The sequence below is a fragment of the Micromesistius poutassou genome (genome assembly GCF_964030765.1).
Source record: "Micromesistius poutassou genome assembly, chromosome: 19".
In the NCBI taxonomy this organism is placed as follows: domain Eukaryota; kingdom Metazoa; phylum Chordata; class Actinopteri; order Gadiformes; family Gadidae; genus Micromesistius; species Micromesistius poutassou.
This window is the reverse complement of record NC_140289.1, coordinates 13,276,004-13,293,228: the sequence shown is the minus strand read 5'-3', so window position 1 is coordinate 13,293,228 and position 17,225 is coordinate 13,276,004. Positions and strand designations below refer to the sequence as shown.

The window sequence follows — 17,225 nt, the reverse complement described above, 5'->3', positions numbered from 1 at the left end:
TCCAGGGCCCTGTGGGTCCAGGGGTCCAGGGCCCCAGGGGTCCAGGGCCCTGTGGGTCCAGGGCCCTGTGGGTCCAGGGCCCCAGGGGTCCAGGGGTCCAGGGGTCCAGGGCCCTGTGGGTCCAGGGGTCCAGGGCCCTGTGGGTCCAGGGCCCTGTGGGTCCAGGGGTCCAGGGCCCTGTGGGTCCAGGGGTCCAGGGCCCCAGGGGTCCAGGGCCCTGTGGGTCCAGGGGTCCAGGGCCCTGTGGGTCCAGGGCCCTGTGGGTCCAGGGGTCCAGGGCCCCAGGGGTCCAGGGCCCCAGGGGTCCAGGGGTCCAGGGCCCTGTGGGTCCAGGGGTCCAGGGCCCTGTGGGTCCAGGGGTCCAGGGCCCCAGGGGTCCAGGGCCCCAGGGGTCCAGGGGTCCAGGGCCCTGTGGGTCCAGGGGTCCAGGGCCCTGTGGGTCCAGGGGTCCAGGGCCCTGTGGGTCCAGGGGTCCAGGGGCCTGTGGGTCCAGGGCCCCAGGGGTCCAGGGCCCCAGGGGTCCAGGGCCCTGTGGGTCCAGGGCCCCAGGGGTCCAGGGGTCCAGGGGTCCAGGGCCCTGTGGGTCCAGGGGTCCAGGGCCCTGTGGGTCCAGGGGTCCAGGGCCCTGTGGGTCCAGGGGTCCAGGGCCCTGTGGGTCCAGGGGTCCAGGGGTCCAGGGCCCTGTGGGTCCAGGGGTCCAGGGGCCTGTGGGTCCAGGGGTCCAGGGGCCTGTGGGTCCCTAGACCCTCAGTTTCTAATTATCAGCACAGATTGTCCCTTTTTTTCCAGCTGAGGTAGCTATATTACGGTTAATTAATATCCAATCAAGATCAATAAACAATAGATCAATCCACTGTTTTTGACTAATTATTGTCTTATTGATTGGAATCCTTGTGTTGCAGACAATCGGGCCAGATCTCAAATGAAAACGTCTCCTCCTGAAGCATGATTAATCTTGTTTTATTCAGTTATTATATTTCTGGTTAAATAAATCGACTCTGGGCTCACCTAATGATGACCAGTTGACTGGTTGACTTTTGGACAACAGCTATATTGTAATGCTATTGAATCAATTCATTGAATTGGTCTTTTGGCCCGATTAATGTTACAATAAACCTTTTTAGTAATACACCAAGTTAGAGGTTGTACAGTTCACAGTATTAGTGTCAAATACTCTCATATCCAAGCACTTTTGAATTGTAACTGAAATATCCCTAAAATAATAGATTGAATTGGAATATGATCAAATCAGGAGCGTGTTAATGGGATATCAGTCCCGATACCCAACCTTGTAGCAAGGTGAATATAATCTAAAATCGGAAAAGGCAACTAATGGCGTAAAGTCAGTTGTGTATCCCATTTTATTATAACAATTCTAACAATGGCAACTGTCAATTGGAAAAAATACCTCCAGTTACTCAGTTTACATCTTGCAAACAGCGCTTTCCAATGGCCTTCTACCAGCAGCACTATGCCCACAGCAGAGCCTGGTGGCTAACCCGTTAGCTTGGTGGCTAACCCCTTAGCCTGGTGGCTAACCCCTTAGCCTGGTGGCTAACCCCTTAGCCTGGTGGCTAACCCCTTAGCCTGGTGGCTGACCCCTTAGCCTGGTGGCTGACCCCTTAGCCTGGTGGCTGACCCCTTAGCCTGGTGGCTGACCCCTTAGCCTGGTGGCTAACCCCTTAGCCTGGTGGCTAACCCGTTAGCCTGGTGGCTAACCCCTTAGCCTGGTGACTAACCCCTTAGCCTGGTGGCTAACCCCTTAGCCTGGTGGCTGACCCCTTAGCCTGGTGGCTGACCCCTTAGCTTGGTGGTTGACCCCTTAGCCTGGTGGCTAACCCCTTAGCCTGGTGGCTGACCCGTTAGCCTGGTGGCTGACCCCTTAGCCTGGTGGCTGACCCCTTAGCCTGGTGGCTAACCCGTTAGCCTGGTGGCTAACCCCTTAGCCTGGTGGCTAAACCGTTAGCCTGGTGGCTAAACCGTTAGCCTGGTGGCTTACCCCTTAGCCTGGTGGCTAACCCCTTAGCCTGGTGGCTGACCCCTTAGCCTGGTGGCTGACCCCTTAGCCTGGTGGCTGACCCCTTAGCCTGGTGGCTAACCCCTTAGCCTGGTGGCTGACCCCTTAGCCTGGTGGCTTACCCCTTAGCCTGGTGGCTTACCCCTTAGCCTGGTGGCTGACCCCTTAGCCTGGTGGCTGACCCCTTAGCCTGGTGGCTTACCCCTTAGCCTGGTGGCTGACCCCTTAGCCTGGTGGCTGATCATCTGATCATCTGCTGTGTGGAATGGGAGTGTGGATTTCTACTGATTTCATTGACTGGCTGCACATCCACTCAGCTCTATGAGTAGGAGCCATCCAAAGAGAGGTGGGTGTGTCTGTGTGGGTGTGGGTGTGTCTGTGTGTGGTGTGTGTGTGTGTGAGAGACACAGACCTGTGTCATGAGGAGACCGTTCTGTCAGTCGGCTCTACTGCTCAGCATGGTGCTGTCCGGTCACGCCCACCGCTCCACGGCGTGGTCACATGGCGTAGGAACAGATGGCATGCTGGGTGTTCTCTGTAGCACTAAACACCAACAGAAGCCAGCTCCTCTTGCCCTTCTGACCATTATTTTGTCCTTTGTTTCAAAATTTAATATAAAAAGGTTTTAATGACAAAAATATATTGCAGCCATTTTAATGTTGAAAGAGGCCAAAAGATACCAAAATGCCCTTTCTGAATTCATGTGTTATTTCATGTTATTTACAAACATGAGTAGAACAGTTGTTTTTTCTTTTGCCTTGTGTGATTTCTCTTTAGGTGTTCTGCCGTACAAGCTCATCAAAACGTTGCACTAGTGGTTGTAATCTTTCGGTTTCTCACGATTCAATTTAAATTCTTGGGGTCATGTTTCAAATCAAAATAGATTCTCGAATCAAAACGATTCCCAGTTCAAAATAATTTCTTGATTGAGTATATTCATATGAAGGGATACTAAATTTAGGATCGACTGATGTCAACTGTGGCCTAAAAAAGGCAGAATAGCAAATTATAGCAGAAAAGTAGATTAAAGTAGTGTTTAACATTATATCCATTTTTATTTGAAAAAGTCAACTCAATTGCAATGATGAAAACACACAATTGTCAATTTAGAAATCTCCAATCAGCATTTATCACTGACTTAATGTCGGTATAGTGCAGGGGTGACCAACCAGTCAGAGACTAAGAGCCCATTTTTTCAATGTGTAACTGCAAAGTGTCGCATCACAAACACTCATAGACACACCTCTGCTCAGACCTCTGCTCAGACAGATTTGCTGTCATTTGCTTTCACAAATGCAGCCTTCATTGTTTCTTTGACGTCTATGCCACGGTCCTCTTCTCGGACGGCGGGGGCAGTGGGTCCCCCCGAGTGTGGGGGGTTCTTCTTTGATCACCCCGTCGTTTGAATCTGGCAAATATTGCCAACTGAGGCTTGTTTTGTCTGTCACAAGACTCCTCCAATGCAACACTAAAACACTTGCATGCTTGAAGATCAGAGTGCAACCGCGATTCAATAGCTGTGTTAATGTCCGCTATTCAGTGTGGCGGGACAGCTGGGCGTCTGATACCATTTTTAGCTTTTTTGGGCTTTTTAGCTCGTGCAATGTTCCAAGCCAGTTGATACGATGCAAGCGTTACGGTCTCTGAATGCTTCGTACATTTTTAGAAACGACTGTCTGCTTTTCCGCCTGACTTTCTCACAAAATCTCACATTATCATATGAAACTGAAATCTGTTAAATAAGTGCTAATAGTGCCATGCTAACTTGAGAACAGACCAAAGCTCATTGTCATCGGTTCCTTCCCATATGCTTGTATGCCGAGGTAGGAATACAATGTGGAGACATGTACAGTATGAACGTTATTTGTAGATATCTGGACAAGCTGCTTATCATTTCAACCATAATCGCTACAGTCTTCCCTCTTTGTCCAGCTTTTCATTCATCCTGTTCCATCGGTGCGTTCTTTGTTGATTAACTGATAATAACAGAACTAATGATGTGCTTTATTTAGCTTATTCTTGTTAAATAATACTATTGTTAAAAGCCCACCGATATGACTCACTTATCCCACACAGCCTCAGCCCTCTTCCTGCGGTAAGGATCCATCCACAGGCCTGCCTGCAGAGCAGGGCCCTGCCGTGGGGAGCGTTGTGGGGCAGGGGACAGTGGAGGAATTACTGGGAGTCCATTCTAAAACAAATAAAGCAACGTTATTGGGACACACAGAAATCTGCATAGACATTGTGTAGCAGAGATTTATCTGCAATTTCACTGACTCTGACACTGGCTTTTCTTCAGTTATCTGTGCGCTAAGAAATGTGGTGTGGCAAATTATGGCATGAAAGAATAGTAAAGCGTGTATAAGGTTGTGTTCCTTAGACCCAAAATGATCTTAATCTCAGGTCCAGGTTGAAATTTAGAAACTAGTGCTGAGCGATTAATTATATATTCATTATCATTGCAAAATCACCAAAACTGCGATAAATGGTTTAAAAGCACAATGGGGATGGTGGTGCTCTATTGATAACATCTATTGATATATTTATACACCTGTTTCTGGACCTTTATTCTACTTATTAAACTATTTTTTAGTTTAACTCATGTTTTATCAACTGATTATTCCTTTTAATTTTGACAGTTTTAGAGATTGCATTTTCATGACACAAAAAATGATCCCTACCTGTTCTAGTCCTGTTTAAGGAGCGACCAGTCACCAGTCAGTGGAGCTTTTTGGTGTCTTGTGTCAGCGTTTAAACATTGAAATAGCGGCAAACGTTCCAAATGAAAACCCTTCAATAAGCATTAATGGCCCTGATGTTATTAAGAGCTTAAAATGGAAACTAAATCCTAGGGGGAATACTTTACTTTTAGAGCTCTTAAACATTAATTCAACCTATGGAAATGTCAATTCAAGTTGATTTACAAGGTCATTAATGACCTCATTAATTAGTCTTTAATGTTTTATGCAATTAAAATATTTATATATTTATACCAAAGTCAGTCGCCAGACTGGCTAGCAATTGTTGATTGCTGATTTTGAATACCTTTTCACACACACACACACACACACCCTTACACACCCTTACACACCCTTACACCCCCTTACACACTCTTACACCCCCTTACACACTCTTACACCCCCTTACACCCTTACACATGGCTTTAGTCTTTAGTGGGAAAGGAAAGGTTACAATCTGTAACAATTCCCGGGACAAATGTCTCCAGCCCCTGGTGCTATGGCCCCAGCTCCTCCTGGCCGTGATGGAGACACCCTGTTGCACTGCCTGCTTCATGTTGACGTTCCCCGGGTTGACTGGTCAGTAGAGGGACCAACATGCAGCGGCGCTTCTGTTCTTTCTACTTCATTGGTGATTTGCTCTGCGTTTTAAACTGAATACGTAACGGATACCAACAACCAGTAACCAGTGTTCCACCTTTCACTGGCCTCCATGCTGTTTCTACTGGCCACTAACCCTGTTTCTACTGGCCACTAACCCTGTTTCTACTGGCCACTAACCCTGTTTCTACTGGCCACTAACCCTGTTTCTACTGGCCACTAACCCTGTTTCTACTGGCCACTAACCCTGTTTCTACTGGCCACTAACCCTGTTTCTACTGGCCACTAACCCTGCTCTGGCATGTTTGTGAAATCAAAAGTGACGCACCAAAAAATAACAGCAATGCAAAAGCGCCAATCTCCTATTTTGAGCAGGTTTTTCCACAATTTCGCTAATCTTGGTGGGAAAAACTGAACTCTTTCTCTGTACGCCTCTCTTCCTCTTCCCCTCTCTCGCCCACTATCAGTTCCCATGGATACCCCCTCTCACATATGGACGTGCATCCGTCTGTTCTTCGTCTATTCTACGGAGGTGCCGTATATGTGAGTGACATATCCTGACGTTGGACCTCCTGAAAAAATACTACCCCCGAGGTAGTATGTTCTCCGGAGGAAATGCTAATTACCTTATATGTGAATGAGCAGTAGGATGTCGGCATTTCACACCAGTTGAGTGGGCGTGTTGATGACTCTTCGGTCTACGTTTGCATGTCATTGAGTGGCACCCACACCCTAATCGATAATCAGCCTGTTGCCTTTTGTTCGCTGAATGGTTTTAAAATATTTTTATTATTATGTTACACCTTTCCTGCTATGGTCGGCTCCCAGACCATAGTCGAGGAGCTCCGTCGATTCTCTCGGGAGTAACACCCTTCACTTTGACCGGCAGTGGGTCTGCAGTGCTTATAGGTTTGAATATGGTCGGAATAAAGCGGCCACCGATTATTGACAGGCTGTGTACTTTATTCTTAGTTTCACTAACTTTACAGTAGGGCCTACACGTTTGCACAGACACAACCGGACTCGTTCATTACCTCACTAAACTGACACACGCTACTGCTCGCTCTCCTCGCTCGTCCACTCACACACACACTGCCATTCTCGCGCACACACATGTGCTACTCTCATAACAATTATTATTGACAACAGTTAGCTGAACATTATAGGGTCCCGTCCTTCCACTCCCTGTTTTCTCAGTTAAACACAGAAATCAACTACATTTGTCCCAGTGTTTGTTAGATGTGAAATGAAGCCAAAAAAGACGCTCTCTTCCTCCGGTAACGCAGTCGTTCGCGACGTCTTTCTTGTTCGTCGTTTCTTCTATTTGTCTGTAACTCATGAGCCAGTCTTTCATCGATCGATGCGGATGTTGTGGATGCAACGGAATATATGCATCGCTGCAACAACATTTAACATGATCGCGATGAGTTCTGCCCATTTTGCCTGCGTGCTGTCTGCGGTCAAACCAAAACAATCCCGATCCCGCCTCTTGCGACCCTACGTCATATGCTGTCCCTTGCAAGCCCGCCCCCTTAAGCAGCCGGAGATTCTACTGACACCGATCTCCGCATATCGGGCATCAAGTGTGAATAAGTGTGAATGACCCTCACGGTCGAACCTCCTGCTCCACAAATGCGGAGAAAAGACGGAGGTCATATGTGAAAGCAGCTCATATGGCTCACCTTCTCTCTTTGCCATTGGCCAATATCCACAAAATGAATAATTGAAGAACCCTACATTAGGGGTGTGACGATACGCGTACTGAAATTCTTCGGTACGGGTCCAAAGGTTCAATGCACGTTTCATTTCGGTGCGTACCTAATTTATTTTTTGGATTATCAAAAAAAAAACACTCTTGAGTGTCTTGTCCTGATGTTTTGTGTTGAGGACCACAATGGAAATAAGTTCTGGACTTTATTGTGTTTTGATCCTCAATTGTGTTTGATGTCTTTTCATGTGTGTAAGGCATTTGTTTGATACAATTTAATGACTAAAAATCAACAACAACAAAAAGTTTAATAAAAATACAATTTTAACCCTGCTGTACCGAAAAACATACCGAACTTTGACTTAAAAACCGAGGTACATACTGAATCTTGACTTTAGTGTATGGTTACAGCCCTACCCTACACACACGGCCAGCGGTTGATCAGGACCATGGAGCTCTGTTCCCTAGCTCTTCACAGACGTTCTCATGGCTGCTGGGAATAAGAGGTGTTCTCTGAACAGAGAGCCACATCTAATCCAAATGTCAGATGTGGGATGATGATGTTGAAGTCGTCAGCTCTGCTGACGTGTGTGTGTGTGTGTGTGTGTGTGTGTGTGTGTCATTTTGCCATTAAGTAAGCTGAGTGACCAACGAGGCCTGATTATAACGCCCACATGAAGTGGGACATCTACCCTCTAGTGGTACTGTGTCTCTTTCCACAAAGAGTGGCGTTGTCATGCAAGACCCCCGTTGGCCTTTCTGACTCTGCATGGGTTCTATGCAGAGTCAGAAAGGCAAACGGCAGGCCTTGCCTCCGTTGGGTTCCTGTGCAGAGAGACTCATCTTCTTTCAAAGCATTGTTTAATCAAAGTCCAGTGTTTAATAAGCCATGGTGGTGCTCTAACCCTGTGGTGTCCCTCCGTCTCCCTGCAGATGATGCAGCACTCGTGGGGCGGCTACAAGCGCTACGCCTGGGGCGCCAACGAGCTGCGGCCCATCTCCAAGCAAGGCCACTCCAGCAATCTATTTGGTTAGCGCTCTTTCTCTCTCTCTCTCTCTCTCTCTCTCTCTCTCTCTCTCTCTCTCTCTCTCTCTCTCTCTCTCTCTCTCTCTCTCTCTCTCTCTCTCTCTCTCTCTCTCTCTCTCTCTCTCTCAAAGGTGATTGATCCTCTAGATTCTGTCACCAACCAGCCCTGACCGGTGTGTGTTTGTGGGGTTGACTCCGTTCAGCATTGTGACGGCAGCTCCATAATGTATTGTGCTAATACATTGGCGTCATGCCAACCCCAGCAGACCCTCTGCGTCTCATCGCTCTACTTCAGCACGTATACATGGAGAGTCATAATCGGGTAACTAAACAAATAAGACCTCAACAGGACTTCATGTAAAAAAAAAAAAAATCATGTAAACACCATTATCCGATCTACTTCTTACAAAAATCGGCACATGAACGGACAAGCTAAATCGGATAAGATCACCTAGATTAGTCGTTCATAGTCTGGTCTCTACCTGCACGTACACAGCATCGTTTCGGAGTTTGCGTTCTGTGCATGCTCCAGATCTTTTCCGGGGGCCGTGAGCCGGAAGTAGAAGGAGACGGTATACGTGTTGTTGTCGCCGTCGGAAAACAAGAAACTGCGATTTATTTAAAAAGCTGGCGCAGAAGATGGAGGAAGCCGGTGAATGTAGTTACCCCCTATAAGAATTGTGTCCCGGCCGCGGGAGCACGCATGGCATGCATTCATTAAAGGTGGAAGCACACGGACACTACGCTTCCATTTCACCCAAGGCTGAATTAAAAGTACATGTTTTTCTAAATGTGGGTCATCAACGAGGTTGTTAAGTAGTAACTACAATCTTTATTCATTCATTGCGCCGCGGCCGAACTGACGGGGGTATTCTCTGATATTATGAATCTTCTTTTATGAATTCTCTGATATTATGAAACGCAACATGGAGGAGGAAGCAATGTTTTCAGTGGACAGCTGTCAGTTCACTTATCATCACATATCATCTCTCCGACGCTCCATTGTTCCGACCTCTCGTCGTATGCGGACTCCTCCACCGGCAGAGCCAGCTCCTCTGGCTGGAGTCCGCATACGACGAGAGGTCGGAACAATGGAGCGTCGGAGAGATGATATGGACCCGAAGTGAACTGACAGCTGTCTACTGAAAACATCTTTCTCGAATGCGGCATGACACACTTCGGCCAATGAATCGGTTTACTCACCGCCATGTATACTCAGACAATTGCAGTTGTCCAATTGCGGAGCAGTTGAACTATGGCTTTAATCTGATTAAGCTGTGCATGTAAACGTACTGTCTGATTAGTTGATTTGTCGTCCAGACAGGGGTGTCTATTGATTTAGGTTTTTCTTCTCCAAATGCGATGTGGCAGGTAGGGTTGTGTCGATGGCTGACCGACCCCCCCCCCCCCCCCCCACCCCCCGTCAGACACACACTAATCCTCCTAGTCTCTTCTATAGTTAACCTAAAAACTTTGCAGGGATTGCTCTGTAAATTAAATTAAGAATATAACTAATGCATATGCATGCTATTTTAAATACGGTAGCCTATGCCAGCGACGTGACTTCCGTGATCTGATCACATTTCTTGAGGCAGATTACATAGTGCCATGTCACCAAACTGTGACTGTGCGGCTGGAGAAAATGTACATGAGACATTGTAAACGTTCACAATCCTGCTCTATGCTCTGTGATATTTTGTTTATCATCAATTCTATTAACTTCTGCGAGGCGCATAAAGTGGTCGTGTAGATCGGTCGTCTGCCCGTCTATTGTGGATCTGTGGATGAGCAGATCTTGCACACAACGTCAGTCTTGTCCCTTGGCTGTCCACTCATCAGGTCTAAATCCAAAAAATTGCCAAAAAAGCGAAATAGTAGGCCTTCTCTTTTTAGCAACCAACGCCATTGTTTCATCTCTTCCTAAGTGGGAGCTTAAATGGGAACCCCCCCCCCTCCACGACGACGGTGTCATCGTCCATCGTGATGTTTTAGTGTAAACATCGTCAACTGCCAATTTAGGGGACATTTCCCAACCCTAGTGGCAGGCCTGCAGAACCCGAGTCCTCTAATAGGTCCAGATGCTCCCTTACTGCTACACGAGTTGGGAAAAGTCATCTTTGAGATCGCAATGACGGGGATAAAAAGCTAGATCTTGATGGAGTTGACCACAGTCTGTGGGGCGGATTGGATGGATATTGATATGCTAGCGCAGTTCCCCCAGTGCTGTGTGCTGGACTGGCCTGCTAGTGGAGTCCTTAACACTCATCTCCCTGCTGGTTAACCGGACGTCTGTGAACCAAAGAAACAAACCTAGAAATCATTAAAAGGACAATCTAAGAGGCCAAGCAGTGGATGTACCCAGGGAGGAGCAGGGAGACGGGAGAACCCCTCCACTGATGACTAGTGCTGCTGGAGGGGCTGCCATATTGAGTCAACTCACCCAAACACCCCCATGCTCACCCTTTTGCCAAGGCTAGACTCGCTCCTAAAAGTAAAGTTGTGAAACGAGGGCTAGCTATGGAATATTGAGTGGAGAACGTTAGGGCCTTGTGCACACACAGTCCTCAGATACCCGCTGAGGAGAGGACACTGTTTGCTACACACTGAGGTGGTGTAGAGGGGCAAAGGGACGTGTGGAGAGCAGGGAGCCATGTTTTTAGTCTGTTTGTTTTGTTCATGAACAATGTAAGGGCATGTGGTTGTTACTTATTGTTCATTTCTGCTCTGCATTGCATACCCTAGAATCTAGATTATGATGATCTGGGTATTTTACAGTACCAAAGATAATACTAAATTATTCCCAAGCATTAGATGCAAACAATATAGATGAAAGGATGTGCAGTGTGCACGCTACTTGTTACTGTGAATACACAAAGTACCATGAATAATACAGTTGCTGGTATTGCTAAAGAGAATGTTAGGGTAGTGGGTGAATTGTGAGCATAGTTGCAAATCACTCCATGTTTGAGTTTCCAATTCATGAAAATATAAGGAAAAAATCGTGCTTCAAAATCAACGTTCTTATAGAGTTGATCAACGTTTGTCATGTATGAACAACGTTCTGGCGTTTCTCTCTTCATGAACAGGCCATGGAGGGGAAGGGCCCAACGTACTGCCTTAACGATGCACGCGTCCTCTTAGTCGCGTGCAGCTGAATAAAACCAAACGGAGGTAGAGCCCCTCTGACATGGCCTCCAGCAGGGTTCTCGTCCCAGAGACTTCTGGACACTCTAGTGATGACCCAGAGACGGCCTTAAGGCATGTGTAAGCAACTGATGTTGTGTCCAGATTAACATATGAGGTATGGTATAAATACACATGCATGCTTACATTATGGACAAGATATGTAAAGTATAGAGGGTGGTAAAAAGTTCAAGTACAGTATATACAGATACTCACATGAATACTGTGCGTATTCATGTAAGTATTTATGGTATACACACAGGATCATAAACGTGTTCTTATCAGGCTTATCGGCCTGGTGCAGAGTCCAGCACGGGGAGGGCCGCGCTGAAGAAGCTCTTCCTGAACCTGCTTTGCAAGGAACGCAGAGTCCTGTAGCGCCCCCCAGAGGTGGGAGGTCAAACATGGCTGGGGCGCGAGCCGCCCCTGACGACGCAGCCTGCCCTCCGCAGACCCCTCTCGCGCTGGACAGCCTTGGGGTGGGGGGGGGGGGGGGAGAGGCTTCACTGCAGTGTTCATCTTACTGCAGTGCTCTGGTCTGTTAGTCAGTGTTCACCTTACTGCAGTGCTCTGGTCTGTTAGTCAGTGTTCATCTTACTGCAGTGCTCTGGTCTGTTAGTCAGTGTTCATCTTACTGCAGTGCTCTGGTCTGTTAGGCAGTGTTCATCTTACTGCAGTGCTCTGGTCTGTTAGTCAGTGTTCATCTTACTGCAGTGCTCTGGTCTGTTAGTCAGTGTTCATCTTACTGCAGTGCTCTGGTCTGTTAGTCAGTGTTCATCTTACTGCAGTGCTCTGGTCTGTTAGTCAGTGTTCACCTTACTGCAGTGCTCTGGTCTGTTAGTCAGTGTTCATCTTACTGCAGTGCTCTGGTCTGTTAGTCAGTGTTCATCTTACTGCAGTGCTCTGGTCTGTTAGTCAGTGTTCATCTTACTGCAGTGCTCTGGTCTGTTAGGCAGTGTTCATCTTACTGCTGTGCTCTGGTCTGTTAGGCAGTGTTCATCTTACTGCTGTGCTCTGGTCTGTTAGGCAGTGTTCATCTTACTGCTGTGCTCTGGTCTGTTAGGCAGTGTTCATCTTACTGCAGTGCTCTGGTCTGTTAGGCAGTGTTCATCTTACTGCTGTGCTCTGGTCTGTTAGTCAGTGTTCATCTTACTGCTGTGCTCTCCGGTCTCACCGCACTGTGATGCAGTTTGTAAGGAGGCTCTGGATGGCGCAGTAGAAGTTGACCAGAGTCTGAGGAGATGTGCGGACCTTCTTCATTCTCCAGAGGATGAGACACTGGTGGTGAGGCTTCCTGACCAGGGTTGAGGTGTTCAGGGTCCAAAAGAGGTCCTTAGAGATGTGGACACCCAGTTACTTAAAGCTGACCCACTCACCGTCCCTTTGATACAGGTGGGGACGCGTGTGCCATTGTCTTGTTGGTATTGAGAGCTAGTTTGTGGTGCTCGGTGGTTGACGTCCTCCCTCTACACTTGATGATGGCTTTAGAACCATGTCCATGGAGGGAGTGGAGCAGAGGACGCAGCGCCCCCCGGTGGTCAGGATGAGGGTTGAGGAGGTGGCTCTAAACTAACAAACTGGCAGCTGTTGGTTCGGAAGTCTAGCATCCAGTTGGTATTGATGCCCGGGTCACAGGAGGCCATAGGAGGGGTTGATGGTGAAGTCTAGCATCCAGTTGGTATTGATGCCCGGGTCACGGCCATAGGAGGGGTCGATGGTGAAGTCTAGCATCCAGTTGGTATTGATGCCCGGGTCACAGGAGGCCATAGGAGGGGTCGATGGTGAAGCCCATGAACTGCCTTCTCACGTAGGTGTTACTGTTTTCCACCTGGGAGAGCGCTGAGTGCTGTAGAGACGGCCTCCTCTGTGATCCTGTTCTGGGCTCTAGTGGCGGGCTAGGCAGGTTCAGAGGTGAGCCAGGACCAGTCTCCTGAGCCACCGTGAGGAGGTGGGGGTGAGCTGGACCAGGCAAAGCTCATCAAGGCTCGCTGCAGCTTAATGTTTGGGCAGTGGTACGCTGGAGGAGGTTTTGAAGTACGTGGGGACATCTGTCTGAGTGACAGGTTGAAGATGTCAGACGTCCACTGACCAGCACAGGCCCTATGTATGCTTGCTACAGGGTAAATGTTGGTAGCAAATGGATAGATGTTGATAGAGGGATAGATGGAGGCATCGAGAGGAGGGGTGATCTTGAATCCTCCAATGTCAGGCTTCGATAGAACGACATTTAGTCGGCTGTCTTTAATATTCAAATCCTCTGTCTTCAATGGTTTGTATCAGTAAACCATTCCACAGGTGGCTGGGGGTGCTAAATTATCCATAACTCAGCATTGCTTGGCTTCTAGAAAGAAAACAAAAAGGTATTTTTTGTGTAATTAGCTTTATGTTTTGCTTCCAATAAATGTCCTTATTCTTTGTTTGATAACACTTTTGTGTATTGGCAGTGGGCACTATTCTATCATTTTCTATTCGAAGTAAGGCACATTATATATACTGTTTGCCTCGAAAGATACACAATCAGGGAAAAAAGGTTTTGCTTCCCCTTCATCTCAAACTGTCTCGGCAAACATGCAGAATATAGAGAAAAAACAAGCAATGCTATTGCTGTTCTCAAGCCGGCTACGATGCTCCATCTCCCGGTGAAACTGCTTGGCAAAATCACCCAGTTTGAGGCGACCCATAGCCAGATACTATACTGATTTATAATGCAGAGGAGAGTTCAGTGATATCAGACACTATACTGATTTATAATGCAGAGGAGAGTTCAGTGATATCAGACACTATACTGATTTATAATGCAGAGGAGAGTTCAGTGATATCAGATACTATACTGATTTATAATGCAGAGGAGAGTTCAGTGATATCAGATACTATACTGATTTATAATGCAGGGGAGAGTTTAGGGATATCTTGCGGAACAGACTGTTTGTTTTAATTAGTGCATAGTCCCGTGAAAATATGCATTATGTTTTGGATCCCTGAGTATGAACTTTTCATGTCTACATGGGGAGGGTCCTCTTGCATCAGGCCTCCATGTTTTTGCAGAACAGAGATTGGGCTTTAACGCCACCGCCCACACACCGTGGCCTTAAATAGACGGGGACGCCCAGCCCCTTCTCTGCCTCCTGGAGCCTGTTGGACACCAGCATGCTCCGTCCTTAATAGCCTTTAAGGATTCATTTGTAATAGTTTCATCCACTTTCATACCCGATTGTGATTAATAAAAAAATGATATCTACATATATCTACATATATGTACATATATGCATGCTAAAGCTGTCAAAAATCCACCCTTGTGCGATTCAAATCAATGCTGCTTTTTCTCAAAACAGAAATCACGGCTAACGTGTACAGTTCCAATCAACTCCATGTTTTGTTATTCTTTTTTTGACGTGAAAAGTAACACAACCAACAATCTCTTGTTAAAGTAACACAAGCTCTACTTGTAAGCTATGACCTTTAGTTTTACATGTACAGACTATATATCTAAATACAATTCATCAATCTATCAACAAACCTCATTACTTGACACACCTTGCTACTCTATGCTGTCGTAGACAATGACATCATTTTGGAATTTCCTACTGGCACCTCACACAATACAGGACCCCTCACACAATACAGTACAGGACCCCTCACACAATACAGTACAGTACAGGACCCCTCACACAATACAGTACAGTACAGGACCCCTCACACAATACAGACCAGTACAGGACCCCTCACACAATACAGACCAGTACAGGACCCCTCACACAGACCAGTACAGGACCCCTCACACAATACAGTACAGGACCCCTCACACAATACAGTACAGGACCCCTCACACAATACAGTACAGGACCCCTCACACAATACAGTACAGGACCCCTCACACAGACCAGTACAGGACCCCTCACACAATACAGTACAGGACCCCTCACACAATACAGTACAGGACCCCTCACACAATACAGTACAGGACCCCTCACACAATACAGTACAGGACAGGACCCCTCACACAATACAGTACAGGACCCCTCACACAATACAGTACAGGACCCCTCACACAATACAGGACAGTACAGGACCCCTCACACAATACAGTACAGGACAGGACCCCTCACACAACACAGTACAGGACCCCTCACACAATACAGACCAGTACAGGACCCCTCACACAATACAGGACAGGTTACACAACGCAGGCCGGTAGAGGGGTGAGGGGGGGTATTCAGTTGGTTGTATCCACACTGCTCGGTGCTACTACAACTTACACACCGGGCCTTTAAATCTTTTTGGCTTATAGGCCTACCCTACTTTCACTTTAAGTTCTGAATAGCAAGCTTATGAAGCTCATAATTCATTGCTAGTCTGTAACTCAAACATGCCTTGAAGCCTTATGCTGGATTTGTTAATGGATTTATTATGAAACGAGAATTGGATTTTAAGAATCTTCCGATGAGTGGCAGTAAAGTACCAGCTTATGGCACATTGAAAACAGATGTTGGATGATGCGCTCTCGATTAATTATAGTAATAGAAGTTGACAAAAAAGAGCTTATCGCCCAACCCTATTCTAAAGGTAAAGATAATTTAACACAAATGAAATGTTTTCCTTAGACATCTAAAAGCTAATTTCTGATCTACTTATGTTATTTATTTACATCTGACCAACAGGTTTATAAAATGCATAACACTCATTTGTTCAGCACTATTTAGTTACGTGAATATGTTTATGAATCACACGAGTTTCCCAAGGTAAGAAGAGCTAGCTTCTGTGTTAATGCATACAAGGGGGCAGTAAAGAAGAGTGCTGGTTATTGATTCTAGTAGATCCCCTAAAGCCCAACCGTGGATTACTGCCCAAAAGATGCAGGAGGAAGAGCAGGGCTCCAGCAAGCAAGAAAGTCTCATTAGAAATAAGTCCAAGGCTAAAGTTTGACGCCCGTAGCCTTGTGTTCTCTCCATTGAAAGGAATCATTGGAATCAACCAAAAACATGTATTTACATAATTGCTATGACCTATTAAGTAACATTTTATTAATTGTGAAATTGCTGGACTATATGGAAACGGGTAGGAAGCTTTTTCAGTTCTTACTGTTTCATAAACAGGGAAACATGGGAACCAGTTGGTGATACAGACTGAACAGAAACCCAATTAAAGGGATGATATTATGCTTCAGACTGTTATAGGATGTATGTACACATGTTTTACGTCTGCTAAACTAGAAAAATCAAGTCCTCTCCAGGGGGAGTATTCACGCCCACCAAGAATGCCCCTCAATAAGTGAAACAACTTGTTTGCGCTCAAACTTGACCTAACAGTGTGACGTCAGACTGCAGTGGGCGGGGCTGAAGTGCAGAAGTCCCGCCTCCCGGCTACCCGCAATGTTTACAACTTCTCGGGGGTGTGAATTTGCCGACACAAGTGCAAAGCGTTCGACCAATGGCAACAGAGTGGGCGTGCTGACCAATCACACAGCCTGGGCTAATCGGGAGGCGGGCCTTAAAACGACGTGATACAAAAGAAAGTTTTTGATAGACGCTGAAATCGGTTTTGCAGAAATCATCAGTGTGAGAATAGTAAGAGGTATTTCTAACATACAGGCATGTAACCCTATTCTAGTAGTACCCCCAAATGCAATTATTAACCCTCAAAATTTTTGAATTATGATGAAAAATTATGATGGGATCTCTAACACCCTTATACAAAAATAATATCTTTAATTACTACTGGCCAGCCAACCTCAATAATGCAGTAGACCAGGGCTCCTGCAGCTGCAGCAGTAGACCAGGGCTCCTGCAGCAGTAGACCAGGGCTCCTGCAGCAGTAGACCAGGGCTCCTGCCGCAGTAGACCAGGGCTCCTGCAGCGGTAGACCAGGGCTCCTGCAGCGGTAGACCAGGGCTCCTGCAGCGGTAGACCAGGGCTCCTGCAGCAGTAGACCAGGGCTCCTGCCGCGGTAGACCAG

At 46.9% G+C, this 17,225-nt stretch overlaps 1 protein-coding gene across 1 annotated transcript in view; it reads left to right on the top strand.

The window, feature by feature from the left end:
* The window catches only part of man1a1 (mannosidase, alpha, class 1A, member 1), a 77,945-nt gene that overhangs the window by 11,005 nt on the left and 49,715 nt on the right, over positions 1–17,225 (top strand). The window contains exon 2 of the mRNA XM_084483839.1: positions 7,997–8,093. Within this exon, the coding sequence (XP_084339965.1) occupies positions 7,997–8,093 (97 nt within the window). The remainder of the gene's footprint in view (positions 1–7,996; positions 8,094–17,225) is intronic.